The 22,660-nt window shown below is 38.7% G+C and overlaps 1 protein-coding gene across 2 annotated transcripts in view; it reads left to right on the top strand.

The window, feature by feature from the left end:
* APPBP2 (amyloid beta precursor protein binding protein 2) overlaps nucleotides 1–19,763 on the top strand; it is a 43,445-nt gene extending 23,682 nt beyond the window's left edge. For both annotated transcript variants that reach the window (XM_075904738.2, XM_089772053.1), the window contains exons 5-13: nucleotides 3,599–3,767; nucleotides 6,165–6,254; nucleotides 6,782–6,849; nucleotides 6,925–7,030; nucleotides 8,199–8,323; nucleotides 8,589–8,674; nucleotides 10,971–11,161; nucleotides 12,523–12,688; nucleotides 13,524–19,763. In XM_075904738.2, coding sequence (XP_075760853.1) covers nucleotides 3,599–3,767; nucleotides 6,165–6,254; nucleotides 6,782–6,849; nucleotides 6,925–7,030; nucleotides 8,199–8,323; nucleotides 8,589–8,674; nucleotides 10,971–11,161; nucleotides 12,523–12,688; nucleotides 13,524–13,777 — 1,255 coding nt within the window. In that variant the 3' untranslated portion in view covers nucleotides 13,778–19,763. The remainder of the gene's footprint in view (nucleotides 1–3,598; nucleotides 3,768–6,164; nucleotides 6,255–6,781; nucleotides 6,850–6,924; nucleotides 7,031–8,198; nucleotides 8,324–8,588; nucleotides 8,675–10,970; nucleotides 11,162–12,522; nucleotides 12,689–13,523) is intronic.
* The last annotated feature ends 2,897 nt before the right edge of the window (nucleotides 19,764–22,660 follow it).

Here is a 22,660-nt window from a genome sequence, read left to right as displayed (position 1 = left end):
ACAAAACCAAACACCCTTACCGTCCTCTCTCCCACCCCAGTTCTCTGAGGTTCTGCCCCTCTCACTCCATCCCCCTCCCTCAACTCTCTCGCTCATTTTCACTGGGCTGAGGAGGATCCCTTTTCGACTGGGTGTTTGTTTGAAAACCGGCTACCCTTGTTAATGGGCATAACATTTCTTGGAGTTGTTAATCTTCTATTATTTTGAGTTTGGTTTACTGTAGCTAAACTGTCTCTAGTCACCTTCGTTCTCAAATAAGTATCTACTGGTAATCTAGCACCCAAAGTAAATTGTTTTAAATTCTCATCTTTTGTTATATTCATGCAAGTTTTTATGTAGATCAGCCCTTATAGGTTGGTTTTCCTGTTACATTTGGTGATAAAAGTTGGGCAGCATGCAATGTGCTTGTTTCAGATGGTTTGTGTCATTGTTATCTACTTGTTGCATATTTTCCATTTTGATGCTAAGTTTGTTACCAGCCTATTCCATGTGAAGGTTTTATATATCAGTGTTCCTTCTTCTGCATGGCATTTTCTATTAGTTAGCTTTGATGTCATTTGTAAATATCTTGTAGTTAGCTGGACAGTTGGTGTCTATTTGTAGGGCTTGTTCTTTTTTTGTAGCAGTGTGTATGGTTGGAATACACCTGCCTTAAGCTTGGATTTCATGCTGAAAGTTTGAACTAGATTTCTTTGTCTGGAATTAGTGCTAGAATTTAGCATGATGCATTTCATTAGAGTGAATAGTTGGAAGGGGGAAGGTGTGCTGGATGCATTCATTTATCAGGTGCATTTAGCTTTATTACATAGCTGTTACTGGAGGCATTACAGCAATAACTTTAAAAACCTCTAGCTAATGGTCACAGGCCCTTGGCTTTAGAAGCGAGGGAGGAGAATCCAGCCATAAGCTTCATCCTTCCCTTTTTTTCCTGGATGGAGTATGAGAAAATCCACCATAACCTCATAGGGTGTGCCTACACTGCAGTTAAAAATCTGTGGCTGGCCTCTGCCAGCCAGCCTGGGCTTTCAGGGCTCACACTGAGGAGCCTGTTTTTATATCTTTTTTTTTTTTTTTTCCCCTCCACTTCACTTGACTGTTTGTCTGTGTTTCCTACAGTAGGTCATCCTCATGATTCACTATGTTTTCTCAGTACCTGTCAAAATATATTACCCCTTTTTAGGATGTACAAAGGAGATATTCATCTTCCAAAAACTCGTCACATGTTCTAAAACCAGGCAGCTGTCTCTTTTCTTAGCCTATGATTGGATAAGGAAATATTTCTGTCTTTTAGACTTGGAACATGACAAACGAGACACATCTCTAATGTCTAAAAAGATTAATAAACATCAATTTAAAATTACAGAAACATTGTGTTTCTATTTTACATAGATGATTCTGTAAGCTAACAACAATTCCCAGAGAGAGAGAGAGAGCAGGCTTCAGTCTTGCTGCATTTGTTGTTTGGAGCTGGGCGCTTCGTCTCCCAAAGCCTTAGTTAATCCTGTAGATTGAAACATGCCAGAGCCAGAATGGAAGATGAGGGAAAAATCTGAGTTTGTTTTATTTTTATGAGTTCCTTCCCTGGCCTTTATTTTTGCTGATTCTATTTGTCCCAAATGGGGGTGGGTGCTCCAAGGTCGCCATCAACTCCTATGATAGTAACCATTGTTATACAAAATGACTCAACATGGAAACCACTGTTTTTCATCCACCATTTAGAACTCTTGCATGCACTTAGTTATTCACACTCCATAGCCATTAAGGACAAACTGTAAACTTGAAGTCAGCTGCATTTGTAGTAGAGATGTTAAATTTCAATTAATTAATTAATCAAATAGTCAATGGGATTTCCATCAACTATTCGATTAGTTGATAAGAGCTTGCATATTTCACCTCTGAAATGTACAAGAGCCCCAGTTGGGGCTCTTGTACATTTCAATCTTTGAAATGCTACATGGAACCCAGGGTGAACTGAGGACTCCCTGCTGACTCCAGGTGGCGCTTCCCCATTCGTTTATTGGATAGTGGACTAGTCCTTCACATCCCCAATTCCAACTTTGAAATGTACATGAGTCCTAGTGGGGACTCGTGTTTATTTCAAAGTTGGAGCACCCCGCCACGGAGCTGTAGCTGGGGGGAACCAGCTTTTGGGGAACCCCAGTACCACCTCCACTCCCCCCCTTCCCCACTGTCTCTGTGTGATAGAGGCAGCAAGGAGGGATGCAACTAGTCGACTAGTGTGTCAACTGTCCAATAAGCTTTTGCTTATCAAATAGTCGCTTACACCCCATTTAGGCGCTAATTGGCGAGAACAAACAATTGCATAAATCTGCCATTTCCTAACAACTTAGAGTAAGAGTTCAGTCTTAACATTTTTTTCTTTTTGCTGTAAGTACATTTAAACTGTTCTGAGGAATTTTCTACCAAATAAATATTGGCGTCCTGTACTTTTTTGTGGCTTCCACTATTAACCTAACTTGTTCAAACTAAGGATGCTAAAATGCATTTATTTATGTAAACCTGTAACTGCTGAAAATTTCAGCAGTTAAACGTTTCCACATGGGGGGTTGGTGAGGGGGAGTCTGCTCCATGAAAGCTGGTATGTGTGGGGGGTGGAGTTAAAAGCCCGCTCCCCCATGCTGCTGCCTCTGATACAAGGGAGGGGGGCTGTGTGTGACTGTTGGCCAATCATCAGTTAACCGTGTACACACGTGCACGTTCACACCCCTACTCTAAACACATACACTGGAAACACTCATTAATATTTGGAATGCAAAGTGTTATCTACCTAGCAAATGCATTTCTAGAGCAACTATGATCATAGCAATTAAGAATAAGTTATTCTTTTGTCTATTTGAGCTAGATGAGACTTCTTCCAATATAGTGAAGACTACTATCACTATTACAATATACGCTTAAAGGCAGCAATATACTATTGTGGGCATGTTTTAACACAGAACTTTTTAGATCAAGTCCAAATAACATTGTCATCCCTGCCTTTACAAATAGGGAATTTATCTTTTAAAAGAATATGGTTTAAAGTGTGTCAAGGATATTATGTAAGCCTCTTGTGGACCTACTTCTACATGTACGACTGAGAGATACAGTGCTGTTGAAATGAGGATTGGATACATTTGTAGAGAAAGTGAAGAGGCAAAGAAAATTAGCAAATAGTTTTTGCTTTGACAGAGAACTGTTGTGTTGGAGATAGTTGTATCAGTGTGTAGCAGAATGGGTTTTATTAAGGTTACCAAAAAAGCCCAAATATTTCAAAGTTTTTAAAACATCTGAACACTTTATTGATGTATGTATGAATAGTAAAAATTGTTTTGTAAAGATTCAACCGAAAACATAGCATTGCAGAGTACAAACAGCGCTGTTTGATGTTTCTTCAGCACTAGATTCAAAGCAGAAATAATTTTATGAGGTGGCAATTGCACAACCCAAGAATAATTTTAGGAGATCAGAGTACAGATGTTTGATACTGCTGTACATTGAAATCAATTATGAAAAGCTATTTAGAAATAGTACTAACTATTCCAAGATCTTGTTAATATATTTTTCATATTCCAAGACAATTTTAATATATTTTCCTCAGGTTATTGCATGTTCGAAATGGCAACTGCAAATACCACTTGGGAGAAGAAACATTCAAACAAGCTCAATCTTATATGGACAAACTTGCAAAACATGGTCAAAAGGCAAACAAAGCAGCACTTTATGGGGAGTTGTGTGCACTGCTCTTTGCAAAGAGCCATTATGATGAGGTGAGTGGTATTGTGTTTTCTTTAGGGAAGTTTTCATTAGCCCAGTTCTGATTCCCTGTCACTGACTCAATGGGTAGCCTGGGATGGTTTTCTGACAAAGATGCCTGAACAAACATGGATGTATGTGAAGTGAACAGAAAAATATTTTTTTACCGTGTGGTTTTTAAAATATTTTCTTTGCTATTTGAGAGAGACCCCACAGATATGGTATGGGAGTGGGCACTGATACATGATAGATCAGTGTTTCTTAAACTGTGCTACGGAGAGTAACAGAGTTCAAAATGGCAACCTTTTTTTCTCTCAATAACTCCTCTCCTCCCCCCTTTTTTTTTCTTTCTCAAAAAAAAAAAATCTTTGGTGTTTCTCATAAAAAAAAAAAATTGTTTTGTGTTCCTCTCTCTTAAAAAGTTTAAGAAACACTGTGCTAGATTGTCTGGTAGTATACTTTATTTTTATCAATTAACATGAATCATAAGGGGACCGATTTTACTTTAATTAAAGTAAAACTTCCATGGTTTTTTTTTTTTTTTTTTTTTTTTTATCACCTTGCATGAAGTACAGTTGGGTTGCAGAACCTACAAATACTGGTAGAAAACAGTTCAGAAAACTGTTACGCTGTTGTATACAATTAAGAAATGGTTGTTCCAAATAATTAAAATGACTTGGCTTTAGGAACTACATAAATGAAGAAACTCCCTAATTATTTATATTTATATTTGAGCACATTTTAAATTGTTATTTCTCCCTCCCCTCCATTTTCTTGAAAGCTATACAGGAAGTCCCCGGTTACATCAATCCGACTTACATCGGATCCCTAGTTACAAACGGGAGGAGGAGGGCGCAGCTAGTGCGGGGTGCCTCCCCCACTGTCACCGCCTCCGACGGCGCAGGGGGCGCTTCCCCCCCCAGCAGACCAGGGAGACGCAGAGCGGCTTTTCTCGCCATGGAGGACGCGGGCGGCGGGACCGCTGAGACGCGCCGCGGTCCCGCCACCTGCATCCTCCGCAGTGAGAAAACACCCCGTTGTCGGCTGGAAGGAGGGTCTTGAGAATAAAGCTTGAGAATAAAGGACTGAGGGAAGTGAGGTGTGGGAGAATAAAACTGAGCTCTGGAGAAATGTTTGGCTAGAGTTTCCCCTACAATATGTACCAGTTCCGACTTGCATACAAATTCAACTTAAGAACAGACCTACAGTCCCTATCTTGTACGTAACCCGGGGACTGCCTGTACTAGTTTCTCTATATCAGGTAGCTTATAGCCAACTATTTGCCTGTAATTTCTTGTGTTAGATATTTCACATTAGTTACACAAATAGCTATATTAAAACCTCAAGAGTTATGAACACCAGAGTTGTGAACTGACCAGTCTGCAACACACCTCATTTGTAACCAGAAATATCCAATCAGGCAGCAGCAGAGACCAGAAAGCAAATACAGTGCAATACTGTGTTAAACAAACTACTTAAAAAATAAAAGGAAAGCAACGTTTTTCTTCTGCATAGTTAAGTTTTGAAGCTGTATTAGGTGAATGTTCAGTTGTAAACTTTTGAAAGAACAACTGTAACATTTTAGAGTTATGAACACTTCAGAGTTATGAACAGCTTCCATTCCTAAAGTGTTCATCACACTGAAATTCTACTGCACATTGCAAAATAAAATCCTGTCACTTTATTGATGAGTATAGCAGAACAAGATGACTATTTTGTGTGTGAAACTGACTTCAGTAAAACTGTATTAAGCTGTGCCTGTTTTCAGTTCGTAAATATTTTAAACCTGATTGGAAAGTCCAAATATTATGTACATCATAAACATAACAGTAAAAACATACTATTTTCCTCTTGCCCAAAACAAAATCATGCTTTCAAATGTTACTGCAAAATAAATCACATCTGTACAGTTAAAATCAAATTAGGCTTACTTTACAATTTTTCAACTTGATATGTTAGAAAACACTTGAAGAATTGATCTAAGAATTGATCTATTATCCAGGTAAAATTAAGTAAAAACGTGTAGTTGATCTTTGTAAGTAGAACCAAACATGTATATGTTTGCTCTTTTTCCTTCTAAAAAGAATGTCTAGAGAACAGGTCTAGGTCATGATGCAGTATACAAGACTGCACAGTCTCCAAGAGATCCTGAGTCCTGTTGCTGACTTGGCTATTATCTCTTTATATGATTTCAAGGAAGTCACTTAATTGCTCTTAGTTTTCCTAGATGCAAAACAAGAAATATTCCAAAATTCAGGCTTAAGTAATAGTTTTAGAGAAACTTTATTTCTAAATCAAAACGTGCTCTAAAAAGCAGTCTCTTTTTATTATGAGGGTAAAATTATATTTTCCTAATGTTTCAGCACAGTTGAGCTCAGTGTTCATTATGCTGATATCTTTTTATTCCACAGGCTTACAAGTGGTGTATAGAAGCTATGAAGGAGATCAAAGTTGGCTTGCCAGTAAAAGTAGTGGTGGATGTCTTAAGACAGGCATCAAAGGTAAATTTAACGTTCAGTTTAGTTACAGCATAGTTAAAAATGAGATCTATCAAGGCAAGTGTATATTAAATTAGTGTATTTTAAAGCATATAGAACACTTGAATAACCTGTTTCAGTTTAGTGGGATGGTATCCAGTTTACCTAGTTACATTGTCAACCTCTATTTAGTACCTAAAACCAACTGCCTGAATTTTAGATCAGTGACGACTTGGCACATCTTTTAAAATTACAAACACTAAACTTCCTCATAGCCGGTTGTTCTGTACTACATGCTGTCTCTCCCTGTGCTGCAAGTTGGGGGGCACAGAATCCTCCTGTACTCATATTCTCTTTTTTCTTCTTCTTCTTTACCTGGAAATAATGGCAAATGTCTGGGAAGATTTTCTTGAATTTAACTTCAAAATGCTTTAGGTAATGGTGGTGAATATTTTGAAACTGAAGGTACTAGAAGATGAGTAAGTTAATATGTAGAACAGAAGTGCTTTCAAAATACAGTCTCATGTAAACTTTATTTCCTGTCTTGTTAGGCTTGTGTTGTAAAACGTGAATTTAAGAAAGCTGAACAGTTAATAAAACATGCAGTATATCTAGCACGGTAAGTAGCACTATTGAAAATACTATTCAAACTATCCTCCGTTACTGCTACTTGTTAACATTTTTGTTTTTCCAGGGAGCATTTTGGAGCCAAACACCCAAAATATTCAGACACTCTCTTAGACTATGGATTTTACTTGCTCAACGTAGATAATATATGTCAGTCTGTTGCAATCTATCAGGTAAGTTGCAGTGTCCTGTCTCCGTTACCTTTTTAATGTTGTTAGTCATTCAAGTATTTTCTATTGAGCTCATGTAACAGCTGTCTTAGGGGTAGCTGAGAATTTTTTTTGCGGTGTGTTTTTTTTAATACTTCAAAGGCTTTTTGTATACAGTAATGTAGTTCTTAGATTTTTTCATTTCTTATGTGTTTGCTTTTTTGCAGTAGGGATGTATGTACATATATATGTATACGCCCTTTTCTTTCTGGCTTGCTAATATTTTGAACTAGAAGTCACTAATTTTTTGTATTGGTCATTTCTTTGCTTCTCAAATCAAGTCACAAACTTTCTTAGAACATGTTTATATGAAAAGGTAAAGTAGCATGCATTTGTGCACATTTTAGATAGAGCAATTTATTTTGGTTTAACTTTATCTGGTGAAAAATTAAACCTAGTAATTTAAGACAAACTACAACTGTGTTCCTGAAGTGGAGTATGTTGAAGTTTGTCTGTTGTATAAATCTTCATCTCTAAAAAGTATTTTTTTTCCCTTCAAAAATAAACAAACTAATCTTGCAGGAACATTTACAATGTTACCCTAATACAATTCTTAGAATGTTTGTTTGCAAAAATCTTTGTGTAGTTACCCTATCTTGGAAGCGTCATTGATACTTTTAGACTATCATTTTGCATTTAATCTTTCAAGTATCCTTTCTTGGGCTATGTCTAGACTGCAAGTCTCTTTCGATAGAGAGCATCTAGACTGCACGCGGAACTTTCGAAAAAGCAAGCCGCTTTTTCGAAAGAAAGCAGCAAGTGAGTCTGGATGCTCTCTTTCTAAAAAGCCCTGTTTGCTTTCAAGAACGCCTTTTTTCGAAAGAAAAGGCATTCTTCCTCGTGAAATGAGGTTTACCGCCATCGAAAGAAAAGCCGCATTCTTTCGATTTAATTTTGAAAGAACACGGCTGCAGTCTAGGCTACTTTTTTCGAAAAAACCCCTGAGTCTGGACATAGCCTTTTAGAGACTCAAAGTGAATTTCCACTTTAATGATACATTTCTGAGCCACAGTAACAATGGTATCTCAATGTACATTTTCTGTCCAGAGCTAGTAGTTCTTGAGATTTAGAAACATGATAGAAATTCAGGATATGTTCACAATGTAAGGGGTTTTTCCTGTGACTATTTCAGACAGCTCTTGATATCCGACAGTCAGTGTTTGGAGGTAAAAACATCCATGTAGCTACAGCTCATGAAGACTTGGCTTATTCTTCTTACGTTCACCAGTATAGTTCTGGAAAATTTGACAATGCACTGTGAGTACTGTGGCTGTTCTAAGCAGCAAGAAAATGTTGTTCGCTTATTTGGTCCAGTAAATGGGAAGAAATGTGCTTTATATATAATTTGCAAATGGATTTCTAGAAACCAATTAAATCTCTCTAGTTTGTATAAAGGTTCAACTGAGTTCCTGTACTTTATAGGTTCCTTTTTTGGCTTAACATTTCTGGCTTTAACATATGATGTAAACTTTAGAGAATAAGATAACTCTATTAAAAATGTATGTATTTGTACTTGTTCCAGATTCCATGCTGAACGTGCTATTGGCATTATCACGCACATTCTTCCTGAAGATCATCTTCTCTTGGCCTCTTCCAAGAGAGTTAAAGGTAGCCCATGTAGCTACAATGCCAGAGCATTATTGGGTTGTATTTTTGTTTGTTGTCCAATACAGGTAGTCTAACTCTGATCTGCTCCTCTACCTCCCCCTACAGCCAAGTAGCAGGGCTGTTGGTTTGGGAATAAAAACTGTATTCTAAAGATCCTTTCCTAGAAAGTAAAGATGCAAATAAAGTTTCTTGTGTTTTCATTGTTGTTTTATACACTTGCAGCTTATCTCGAATTCTATATCAGTTCAATGCCAAATTCTATGTGGATTTAAAGGGAATTATGTGGTGGGTCAGCCAATGTTCTGCCATGTGGCTAGCTGAATTTGAGGTTTAGCATGTCTCTGTAAAAGCGACGAGGAGTCCTGTGGCACCTTATAGACTAACTGAAGTGTAGGAGCATAAGCTTTCGTGGGCAAAGACCCACTTCGTCAGATGCATGCATCTGACGAAGTGGGTCTTTGCCCACGAAAGCTTATGCTCCTACACTTCAGTTAGTCTATAGGTGCCACAGGACTCCTTGTCGCTTTTGCAGATTCAGACTAACACGGCTACCCCTCTGATACTTGACACCATGTCTCTGTGTGGCTTAACAGTGCCATGGAGGCCTTGTCCTCTGTCTCCTAGCAGACACTTTTAGAGACACATGTTTAGTTTTGGGGCAGAGGTACTCAGATGAGGGTATGCCTACCATTTGTGATGCACTGAATACTTCATTTCCTCTCTGGAGCTGATTTTTGTCACTATGCTAATTGTCAGTCTTCAAGCAGTGATTATTCTTACTAGGTGCAGTTCAGAGTTCTCATTTGACTTCAAGAGGCTTCTTTTGACTAGCTAAAGCAAAAAAGCAAGTGCTTCTATTTTTTGTTGTAAATGCAGCTGTGATCAGATTTGCAGACAGCTGCAAACACATAGAACCAAATTGTGAAGTGATTGGGAGAAAGTAGAGCAGTCACACCTTCCAGGTGATGAGACTAAATGTTAAATCTTTGTCTGGGAGACAAAATAAACTTCCATGGAAGAGGAAAATATAATCTACTGTTGTGACAATAGAATTGAAGTAAATGTATTTTAACGCTTATCCTTAATGTTGTTCTCTTTAATATTCAGTGTAACCAACCCCTGTAGCTGTGGAAGGGAAGAGATGAGAGGTTAGAATAGAGGTAGCCTCAGGAGTTTTCTCTGTCTTAGAAAATGATGCACATCCTGGGAGCTGGGGATGTAAGAATGAAAATAGAGAAGATGAATGTCAGGGATCCAAGGGGAGCTTAGACTATATGCACAATGTGAGAGGCAGCTGCTGTTTCTCCTCGCAAATATATATAACAGCCTCTTGGCTGCAGCAGCTTTGAACCTGAAAATATGACATTGGCTGGGATAATTCTGTCTTGTATGCTTTCTTTTTATACCAAAAAAAATGCGAATTCAGTTCCTGGATGGGGAGCATGACAGAGGAATCCCTTACAATCCTAGCGCATAGGGGAGAAAAATGCCTCTTGCTTTTGTCTGGCAGCACCTTCTGTCAGACATGGTCGTAGCACTGATGGGCTCAGTAGAAAGCTGTGCCTCAGGCTTGAGTAAGAGTTTAGCCTGAAGGGACCAAGAACATTATCAGAAAGTTACATTGCACAAGGCTCGGGTAATAAAAGAGACCAACTAGTTTGCTCTGTAAGTTCTAGTAGCACTTACCTATAGTTATCTCTTTTAAAAACAGACTTTTATTTTTCCTTTTTTGTCATTGCCTTCCTCTCGCCATTCCAGTTTTTCTGTCCTCTCAAATTACTTACCAGTATTCATTACCAGATACGAACTGGCTTACATTAAGATTGTTCACAGAATTTGGCTGGGAGGATGGGGGGCCAATTCTATGAAGAGTCTTAATTTGTTGGGGTTTCTATAACTGAAGCATGGCTGGAAACAGGAGGCTTTGTATCTTTTTCTTGCCACTCAGATTTTGCTTTGAAGTATTAGTTGTGACAGGCTGGCTAAAACCTATTTCAAATGCTGTCTGTAATGCAAAGCTCTATTTGTAAAGCATGAATAAGTCCTTGTAAAAAATTACTGAAAATTATAAATCCTCTGAGTTTCACATGGACTTGAAAAGCTAACAGACACACAATCCAGCCCGTATCTTAATGGGAGACAATTTTCTAGGAACACAAAGCCTGACTGAAAGTCTCTTTGATTGTATGCCATGGTAGTTTGTAAATATAGCCATATGGTATTCTGCTTTCTATTGCTGATGTCTCCGTATCTCTAGAACATGTTGGTGTGAGACTTTTTTCTCTTCCTTATCCAGCACTTATCCTGGAGGAGATTGCTATTGACTGTCACAATAAGGAAACAGAGCAGAGGTTACTTCAAGAAGCTCACGATTTGCACCTGTCTTCACTCCAGTTAGCTAAAAAAGCCTTTGGGGAATTTAATGTACAGACAGCAAAACACTATGGCAACCTGGGCAGACTTTATCAGTCAATGAGAAAATTTAAGGTAAGACCAGATGGCTGTTAAATTTCTCCTTTAGAAAAGAGAAAAACCAGTAGCTGTTACAGAAAGTAGCTCTAAAGGCAGCACAAAACTTATCAGTTCCATAAAAATAGAGGAGTGTAAGATGTAAGAGAGTAGTTGACTACTTGCATTCTTTCCCCCCTTTGCTACCTTTATATCAGAGGCAACAAAGGAGGGGGAAACAGGAGCCAGTGCTGAAGGGAGCCAGCTTAAAAGCTGGTTACCTCCAGCACTGTGTCTGCTCCCTCTCCATAGAGGCAGCGGGGGAAGGGCAGCACAGGCTGTTGTGGCAGCAGCCCCTGGTTGCAGGAGGTCCCATCTTCCCGCTGGGACTCTCCAAGGACAGAGGCTGCTACTGGTTGGGCAGGCAGCTCCGCTCAGTCCTGGCTCACACTGGGACCAAACCCCACTGCAGCTCTGCAATTTAAAAGGCCATAGGAGCCAGAAAGTCTGCTCCCCTCCCCTGCTCCTGCTGCATCTTAAATTGCAGAGATGCAGCAGGGTTTGGTCCCAGCCCGAGTCAGGACTGAGCAGGGCTGCCTTCCCCTATTTAGTAGTCAATAAAAATTCTATCAACTACTTGATTACTAAAATAACCTCAATTTAACATCCCTAGCGTAAACCTTTTTTTAATGTTCTTCTGATTGTTTTAACCTGACTGTACCGCTAGGTGAAAACATTTCCTAATGCTTAGCGCTTTACCTCTCAAAAGGATTGTACATTACTTTCTTAAGGTACATCTACACTTGCTCCCTATCTCGAGATAGGCATGCAAATGTAGTCTACCGAAATTGCTAATGAAGCGTGGGACTTAAATATCCCATGCTTAATTAGCATAATCGTGTCCGGGTGCCATTTTGAAATCGCGTTCTTGTGAAATAAAATGCCCCGTGTAGCAGCGTTATTTCGAGAGAAAACCCTTCTTTCAAAATAACTGTTACTCCTCATAAAACGGGGCGTTTTAGTTCGCAATAATGCGATTTCAAAATGGTGCCTGGACACGATTATGTTAATTAAGCGTGGGATATTTAAATTCCGCGCTTCATTAGCAATTCTGGTACACTACATTTGCATCCTTACCTCGAGATAGGGAGCAAGTTTGGATGTACCCTTACACAGCAAGTCATTGTTAGAGCCTAGTGATCTTGATTGCCAGTCCTTTGCATATTCTGCAGCTTTTCGAGGCTTCTGTAGTATAGAAGTGTTATGGAATCCTTCCGATTAGCGGTCACTTACATCACTTCTTTTTATGCTTGATGCATTAGAATCTTTGTCTTTTTTGTTTTGGGGTTGGGGTGGGTAATGTCTGTCCTGGCTTATTTATGTGGCTTTCAATTTTTCAGGAAGCAGAAGAAATGCACATCAAAGCAATTCAGATTAAGGAGCAACTTCTTGGTCAAGAAGATTATGAAGTCGCCCTGTCAGTGGGACATCTAGCGTCTCTCTATAACTATGACATGAATCAATATGAAAATGCAGAAAAGCTTTATCTGAGATCAATAGCAATCGGTGTGTAATTTTTGGAACAAATTACTTTACTAAGCAATGGTGACAGAATAAAACAAAGATCTCTTTGTTGATAAAAGTATAAATGGGGAAAGGAAGGCTGATGTAATACATTTGTGTAATCTGTATGTGGATTCAATTCAACTATGAGGCATACCCTTGAACTGCAAAATACATATTTTAATGTTCCAGTCACCAGTAAATGCAAAACTGGAACTTTTAGTTTTAAACTGATTGAATCTTGAAATCTTTAGGAAAGTGTCTTAAAGTCCAATTAATTACCTTGGAGTTTAGCTTTTTGACTGTTACTTAGTTCATTTTATCATGGTTTGAAGCATGAATTGTAGCCAGAACTTCAAAGACATGAAAAAACAATATGTCCAGCAGCACTTTTATGACTTCCTGATCATCCACCTCTTGCAGTGAATTTTACCTAAGGCAAAATTCAATTTATAATGTCAGACTTAGCGCAGTCCTATGAAGTAGTTCAGTTCATGCTCAAAATTCATTGGAGTAAGGCAAGGTAGATAAATGCTATGAGACCCCCTCTTCAGACTCCCTTTTTACATGTTGCATTAGGATCACCGTTTCAATCTGGTTGAGAGAGCCCCAGAAATTAAGTAGGGTATTTAAGTAAAAGGGTTGAAATGCACCAGGGAGTAGTGATAGGGAAACTACTCATTGCACTCCTTGTTTTCAGAGCTAAGTTTGACTTCTGCTACCAAGAAGGTATTGAATATTCAGTTCACATTATCAATAGCAAAATGGCCTGAAATGAAGAATCATGTGGTTAAATTACCTTTTTCTTCAATTTGCATTTCTTTTTGTATTTCTTTAGGAAAGAAGCTTTTTGGAGAAGGTTACAGTGGACTAGAATATGATTATAGAGGTCTCATTAAACTGTACAATTCCATTGGCAATTATGAGAAAGTATTTGAGTACCACAATATTTTGGCCAGTTGGAACCGTTTGCGGGATCGGCAGTTCTCAGTGACAGATGCTCTGGAGGATGTAAGCACCAGCCCTCAATCCACTGAAGAAGTAGTCCAGTCTTTTCTGATGTCTCAGAACATCGATGGACAGAATAGCTAGAGAACTTGGTCAATTAACCAATTAAGGGTTTTTTTTTTCCTCCCAGATTACAAGGGGAATTCATACTGTGAAATCTAAACCATGTAGTTTTCTGGGGGCTGGGATTTGCATTGAAACACTGGTCCAGTCCATTGAAGAGTGCCCATACAGATGAATGAGTTAAATTCTTATCAGCATGTGTATGGCATGTTTAGTTTGGCTCTGTGAATACCAAACACCAGAACCCCTCCCCTCTTCTTTTGCAAAAGAAGCTACTTTGCAGGAAATCTGCAAAAAACCTAAACAAAAACACCCTTAGTTACAACTTTTAAGAGTTCAAAAGAGCTTCATTCTTATTATGAAAGGAAGGTTTCAGCAAAAAAATTCTTCCAACAAGTAAAAGTAATAAATACTCTATTGTAAGAATTGAAAAAGGTGTTTATACTTTATGCATTGTAGCAGAGCTAATGACAAATATTAACAAAAGAGGAAATGCCCTAGCTTTGTTTGCTGCCTTATGAAGAAAAGTGGCAAAGAACCACTCCAGAAAGAAATGTGTGTCTTGTGAACCACGCTAGTTTGTTATGGAAGTAACCACCGTGTGCTGTTTTTAATCATCTGAATTGGACCAGCATTCATCTGTAAGTGATAGAAGATCCAGTAGACCAGCAATCTAAATTTCCTTTGGTACAGTACAAGAGCTGTAACAATTTTCCGTAAGAGGACCAGGAGAATCAAAAGTGGACCAGCCTGTCTTGAAAAGAGTCTTTGGACCAGTGGCTTTAATTGAATATTTCTGCCCCTGCATTCACTTTTACAGTAGAATTATTTCATTTAGGTGTACGATCAGTGATAATGCAAAAATATGTTTGTGATAGATACAAAACTAGGAATTGAACGTTCTTTAGCAGTTGCGATGGCATGTCTTCAACTTGTAAGCTTTTACAGATATTAAAATGTCAATGCCATAAGCAAAAACTAGAAATGCTTAACTATTTGCTGCAGCCATTTTTTCCTTTTTAAATGGGCTTACTCTAATAATTGAGGCAGTAACTTGTTTATACCGACTAATAGTTTTGTATTATAATCCAGTTCAATTTTGTTTCTGAAGATCACATTTTATTGTACAGTTTGCAGGGGCCAGTGGAAAATGCCAAAAAAGCACAACAGGTCTTCTTTTTTTCTTTTTTTTTCTTGTGATGCTTCATTTCTGCATTAAACAATAGTACAACCAGAAACTGATTCCTCTATATTTAATTTAAAAAGCATCAGTCAGATGCAAAGATCCCTGAACACAGCCTGTCTCACTACCTTGTCTTAATTTTTGTTTTGCATTTTTGTTATTGAATTGTTTTGTTTAAGTGAACCAAGTCTGTTTTAATGTTGAGGTAACATTCAAAATCTGAAAAATCTATGTAGTGTAGCAAACGAGAAATAAGTCATTGCTTTTACCTCAATTCTTATTATAGTGGCACAAACAGTGCCTCTATAGTTAAGGGTCTGTCAGTTTTCCCCCCTATTTTCAGGGGTTTATAACTTGGCTGTGAAAATTCAGTCCAGGTTGAAGCATGGCAAACAAGTTCCTACAGTACTTGGAGTGAATTTTTTGTATTTGTTATGAAGGTTTTTTCCCCCCTTCAGGTTATAAGAGTGCAGAAAACAAAAACAAACAAAATTAGTGATTTCAGACACTTATTTGAGCTCCTATAATCTTAAAAATGGCTTGGGTTTTCAACTGAGAAGTTGCAGGCCAATAGTTTATAAGCTAGTGCCTTCAAGTATTTTTTGAGGGGAGGAACATCAAGTGAAAAAATGAATTACTTAATTTGGAAATGTGGCGTTAGTGCTTGTGTAGCTGTGATTCTTTCATTAAGAGTAAGGGATGGCATGCATACACCAGTAGAATAACTAGTGGCATTAAGACTTTAATAGTGTTTATGGATTTATTGCAGTCTGTCAAAAGCCATCTTATCATAATGTCATATGTAATCTTAATAAGATTCTCTATAGTAGTTTTTGTTTAAGAGAAAACTAGATTTTTTGTGTCCAAACACATTTGCAATATAAAATACAGCTAAATAAATACTTAAGCGTAAACAAATATTTAGGGAATAATTATGAATGATCAGGTAAATAATATGCATTAACATTGATATGAGAGCTTGGTTTCTTATTTTTACTTTTTTTAAATAGTCCCTTTAAACCTATTTAAAATAATTCCCTTTTATTTTAAATCTCAGAAATTCAGGGAAAAGAGCTGAAAATTGTCGGAAACAAAATACATGATCTATGTACTAGAAAAGTGCCTAGATTAGGGATGTATAATTCCATTTACTTGGTTAAACATGCTGATTAACCAGTTAACCCATTAGAGGAGGCACCGATGGGCTGGGGCAGTTCCTGCTTGCACCACTCCTCCCTCCCCTTCTCTCCCCCCTCCCCCCCCCGCGGCAGGCAGGGCTGCTCCAGCCCTTAACGGTTAACGGGAACTGGTAAGCATCCCCCATTAAGAGTGGTGCTAACCAGTTAACCTTTTACATCCCTAGCTAGGCGCCTCAGACTTAATTATTGTTCTTACGTTCTCTGTGGATTCCACGTGCTCTGGATTCCTAATCTTGGGTCTCTGCTTCTAGCTCATAACTGAGAGGGAACTCCACGTTCTCAAGGTTTGGGTTTTTAATCTGAGATACTGGTAGGTGTCCTGTGCACAATCACCATTTCCCCTTTCTCAGGCTCCTTTATTGTTCTTTCATCAATTCCTTTCTAACGGTGGACAACAACCATTTCCAAAACACGCCACAGCCCCAGTATCGTTCCAGCGCCTTTCCCGATTAACTTAATTTTGCCTCAAGAACTCTTGTCTTCCCTTGTTGTCTGAATCCTAACATTTCGATCACAAACACTTTGGGAGCATAGCTAGTATCTTCTTAGTATTGCCCGTGCAATATGTGCTTTATGTGATGGCTTAGATGGAGATGTGCTGTTGATGATTCTATATTCTGTAATGCCCTGGCGGCTTTATCTAGAGGGAATTTGAAATCTTAAAAGTTACCCCGAAGTTTTTAATTCTGCCAGCAGGTGCGTGACCTAGAGAAACATGACTTGAAAGCTAGGTGTTCAAACAGTCCAGTCGTTTTATTTAATCGGTAGAAGTACATGGCTGAATTGGGCCCTAATTGATCAAACCAGTCTGAAGTTTAAGTGGTGTCAAAGCATAATACTTGCGGAGTAGAACAGCTTGGGCAGGCAGCTGCAGACTTAATGCAGGAGGCTTATGAGACCACCACGTGGCCTGTTCTGAGCACTATAGCTTGACATCTTGACTTGTGCTGCCTTGTTGCAGAGCCTATTCGCCAGCGTGTGGTGCTCACACTTTCCTGGCCCCTATCCTTTTCAGGATCTCTTGAATTATCACCTGGATATTAGTACCCTGGATATTACTACCAGAGTGTTACTCTCCTGTGTAGTCAGTTGGACTGTTGTGTGGTGGTGGTACATGTATTTCCCTTAGTTCCCTTCTCCTTGTTGCAGCATGTTGTTTACACTTAATTTTAAAGACAGAGTGATTTGGGGGTCTTTAGGCTCCTATAAACGGGCATCTAGTGGATGAGATAGCAAAGAAAATGGCCTGAAAAAGATAAAGCATCAATAAGTTGCCCTTCATTCTCCCATATCTCTTTAACATGAAGATCTATTCATGCTTTTTCCTCATCCTATTTAGAATGGACGGAATTTTCCTATGGCTTTATGTATGGTGTTGCAATTTAAGAATATTTTTGCCACTTGTATCTCAAGAAGGCAACTATGAAACACTATATAAGACTGATGCACTGACAATTTGTCTGTGCAAAGTGCACTTTTTAGTTCCTTAAAGGATCCACAGCTTTGAGAACCTTGAGGAGTTACTGCCTTATTTTGGCTTGAAGTGGAGACCCATGAGTGGGAATCCAGTGAAATATTTTTGTCCAAAGATCTAAACTTACAGGTAAGTATTTAAAAAAAAAAAATTTGCAATACAGTGACACACGTGTGCCCAGGAGAGAATTTCAGCCTTTGCACCAAATTTCTCAGCATTGCTTCTAAATTTAAAGCTCTAACATTTGTTTTAATGTAGACTTTGATTTTGTGAAATCGGTTTTATCTGTATCATCGATTTTATGCAAACACTGCAAATGGAAGAGAAAGGGGAAAAAAGTGATGTTGGGGTTTCCTCCATTTTTTTTTGTCCCACCATTCTTAGAACCAGAAACGATCTCCATTAATTGTAAGAATGGGTCCCTCCCCCACCCCCAATCTGAGGAGGAGTTTTTTAGAGAATGGGAGAAACAAATGCAACTTTAAGATAGGCAAGGGGAAGAAGTCACAAGATGTTTAAAACACATATCCCTCTTTTACTTGAAGTAAAATAGCTAGTAACTATTGTGCTCCAAATGGTTGGTCATTTATTTTGTGATGTTACTTACAACCAACAAGTATCTGCCTTTCTCTTTCATACAAGTCTTTACATGCACTCACTACTTTATTGTATAGATACCTATTGTTTAAACTCTTTTCTTTGTTTTCTTTTTTTTTTTTTTTTTTTTTTTTTTTTTTTTGCACACAAGTGTTTTGTTGATGATAAATAATTTTGAAAGGTTTTTTTGTTGTTGAATTCTAACTTATTAGGAAAATAACATTCTTTTCATAACTGTAACAATTAAATTTAAAAAATGCTGCGATCTATAATTTGCTAACGGTGCCATTGTGCTGCTTCTTATGGTACAAAAAAAATGCACATTTTATTTAAATACCTTTTTATAGTCGCACATACTGGTGGAGTTACAAAAACAGAAAACGCATTGTGCCTAAAACATGATTGAATATGTTGACAAAAACTTTACTTGATTTTAAAACTGACTGGATTTTACTTTACAGCGTGGTAGCAAAGATAGTTGGTGGATGTTGCTATTATCGGTCACTAAATAAAGGCTCTAGTTTTATTGCCTGTGCAGAAACTTTATTGTATTTACAATTTTATTGTTAATATTTTTTGAAAAAGTGTTGCTGGCCAAGTGCTAATTGCAAATCTGAATATTCTGTTTATTGTGGCTATTTCCATATTTGACATAAATGGCCTATTGCACATTTCATTTCTTGGCCTTTTGGAGGTTTTTGCTGTGGGAACGAAGAGGAGGGATTTTATCCAGAGCTCTGGACTCTACATATACATTTGACATCACTGGTAATGCTTTTGTCCCCAAATCTCAGGAGTGTTTTAGGCAGTGGAATTGGTTTCCCCTTCACTGATACCAAGATGCGTGTTCTAGGGTCTTGTTAACAATATTTCATTGCAGTCCTAGGTATCTATAGCATGAGTGGCCTTAGTGAATTTGTTGAAGTGCACATTTTTTTTTCAAAAGTAAATTTTAAGATGAAAAATATATACTATATAAATATATAGAGAGATATCTAGAAACTTGGTTTGTGGTGCACAAGTTAAGTGTTGGATCACAAAATAACTGTCGCAGGTACCATACGTGTAACACTTTCTTTTTATGTATATTCCTTTAGAGGAAACAATGTTGCCATGGTAACTGAAACTTTACCATTTATTCCTTACTTTCTGATGTGAATGAACTCTACATTTTATTGACTATTACCAGGTTCAGTACTATTTTTATATTTTATTGTACTCCGGGGGATTTTAATTTAATAGCATTCTAAAAAAAGATGTTGCTTGAACTGTTTTAAAGCAAAATACTAAAACCAAGAAAACCTTTTAAACCGGAATCCCCACTGACAGTGCCACAGTAATTTATATGAACGTATCTTGATCATTGCTAGACTTTGAAGATCCTTCTATTTGTTGTGTCAATAACCTTTCGTATCCTACTTCTCATAAACTGCAGTGCCCAACATTATTTGTAACCATCAAACCATACCGAGTATGTTTGTAACCAGCATTGTGATATTCTGTAATTGTACTGCTAAAATGAATTATTGACCTAATAAATATAGTGTTCCTGCACTCGTCGTATTTGCCTTGAATTTAATGCCAACTAGAAGATGTATCCACCATTGTTCGGGTCCTTAACTCCTTTATTTTCCATTTAAAAAAAAAAATGAAAATATCCAGGCTTCATTTAAATCATTGTTCTGGAGAGGAGGGGCTCAGGATGCAGGCTCCCCTGTCCCAGCCCTCTCTGACCGCAGCAGTTTGGGGCCAGGTGAGAAGAGCCACTCCATGGCCATTGCAATGGGCACAGCTGGAGGAAGGGTCCAGGTGCATCTCTCCCCTGCTCACCCCAGCCAGAGTGAGGAATGCAGCATTGTGTGCACTTTCCCCTCGATCCCTGAGAAAGGGGAACAGCCAGCAATGTCTCCATAGGAATCTGGAGGGGGGAGGAGCTTCAGTTAACTGGTGGGGGAGTGGGAGGCTCGTGACTGGGACAGTCACAAAAGTGGGAGAGGGGCACCGCCCCAGCTAGCCGCCTTCACCTGCCTGGTGAATCTGTCTCTCCTCCTATGGTTTTCTGAGAAGCAATCCCATTCTAGGCACATCCCATTGTCCTGGTACAACCAATCCCTTATCTTCCTTTAAGTTATGATAAGAGAAAGCTGTCTCTCAAATTGGGTGGTTCTAGCTCTTGCGATTTAAGAGTTCTTGAACGAACAGACAGCCAGGCAGAAAGACACATAAACTCTCAAATATACAGTAGATTCTGCATTCCAAAAAGCCCTTGCTTTTTCCCTCTGCTCCAGGACTATTGAACATGTGGCCTGTGGGTGGTCCGCACCCTGTTTGTTTGCGGCCCACGGGTGGGAGCAAAACAAAAAAGTAGTCAATATAATGATCTTCTGTTGATACGCGTTTTAATAGTTAAATTCCTGGACTGTCATTGCTCATTAAAAGTGCTGTCATGTACATGGAAATTGGGTAAATATTGCATGTTGTTAATATCAGCAGAACTGACTTAAATGGGGCCCGTGTGTTGTGTAGTCTTGCCTTAATCCTTGTATTCATGCCCGTCGGTGTGAAAGAAGCTATTTGCATATATTTGCATGTATATGCAACCACACTTAGGTTGTGGCCCTTGGCATGTGCTATGAGTATCATTGTGTCCCCTGGGGCTTCCAAAGTTGTGTAGCCCTGGTCTACTCCATGGACACCAGTTGAATTGAATATTCATCTTCCAGATTGCTTAGCTGTCTAAGCAAGTTACACCGATGGAACCAAAATGCAGTGCCCTTCTATGGTGCTGAAGGAAGCATCAGAGCACATGTTTAACCTGCTAGCTAGTGTAATGCTATATTCTTTTGATCCCAATACATGCAGCTCAGACTTAAAAGAAGAAAAGGATACTAAGGGCCTGATCTCCTTTTGAGAAGTTCAATGATAACTCGCTTAGTTCAAGCTCTAATTGTGGCTGTGACTGTGTCTCTGGTTTGACTGAGAAGTGCCTAGTCAAACTCACATTCCCCTATTTAAATAAAGTTGAAGGGGTTTTCAAGTTTATTTTTTGTAAAGAAACATGAGGTGGCAGCAACCTTCCCTTCAGCCTTAATTACATTTTATTTTAGAGCGAACGACATAATGTACTGAGATGCACACAAGTCTGTCCCTGTGGCTGTCCATATATATACACATTTTGGAATGGAGTAAGATTTAAAAGAGCCACAGCCTGCAAGGGGACAGGAAGATGCATGAGGATCATCTTGTCCATCTATGTCTCTGCAGTTTAAGCAAAATGCAGGACAATGTAGCACTTTAAAGACTAACAAGATGGTTTATTAGATGATGAGTTTTCGTGGGCCAGACCCACTTCCTCAGATCAAATAGTGGAAGTGATCTGAGGAAGTGGGTCTGGCCCACGAAAGCTCATCATCTAATAAACCATCTTGTTTGTCTTTAAAGTGCTGCATTGTCCTGCATTTTGCTTCAGCTACCCCAGACTAACACGGCTACATTTCTATCACTATTCTGCAGTTTAACTTGGACTTTGAAAGGAACAAACTCACCGGTTAGGTAGAATCCCCTTGTTTGCTGCTTCGGAAAAAATACTAAATGGAACAACTCACCTGCTTTCAGTGAGCAGATTAATTTTAGAAAAGAGAGAGGCTAGAAAGTCCTGCAAGTATTTTGGCCAGAGTAGTAACTTAAATTTTGTCTTTTGATATCCTTTGCTATGTATTGATGACTAGATGACACTCCCTTTTACCTTAGGCCAGCATTCCTCAAAGTGGGCCATGGGGCCAGCTTTGGGAAAGCCACACCACTTTGTTTACCTAAAGGGTCCATAGCCCCAGAGCCTCGTGGCTCCCATTCGCTCCCGTTGGCTGTTTTCAGCCAAGGGGAGCTGCAGGAAATGGGTGGAGAGAAGCTGTTTGCTTTTGATGCCGATGAATTCCCATGACCGTGCTGTTGCTGCGTTGACTGCCGCAAAGTGTTGCGTGCTTGTTCTATGCAGATAAAGAGGACTCGCAGGCTGTCTTTCCTACAGGTTGTGTCCAACTTAAAATATTCTATAATAGAAACCAAGGAGACAGGAAAACAAGAGAGCATTTCTCAGAGACAGGAAGTTCTCTATGCACAACAGATGTGAACATCTAAGATGGAGACTATTTTGTGCTTATTACATGTGGAGAATACAAATAATTGAATAACTTGGCTGGCCACCAGAGGTCGCTGCTGCTTTACATGCATTCAGTCTTCAGTTTACTGCAGTATTCTTGCTTGGTGGATGAAAGCTATTGAAGTCTTTCTAGGTGGCAGCTAATCTCACTAATTGTACCTGATTGCTGCTTTTGCTGTCTGCAGTTTGACATTCCTTTCACTGTGACCCACATTATGGATGGACTGAAAAATGTTTAAATTTGTGAAAATCTTGCTTGAACAGTCCAAACCATAGCAAAGTGTTTCCCTGG

The sequence above is a fragment of the Pelodiscus sinensis genome, chromosome 21 (assembly GCF_052426305.1).
Source record: "Pelodiscus sinensis isolate ZL-2025 chromosome 21, ASM5242630v1, whole genome shotgun sequence".
NCBI classification, from domain to species: domain Eukaryota; kingdom Metazoa; phylum Chordata; order Testudines; family Trionychidae; genus Pelodiscus; species Pelodiscus sinensis.
The sequence above is the reverse complement of the archived record's forward strand: the minus strand, read 5'-3'. Positions and strand labels throughout refer to the sequence as shown.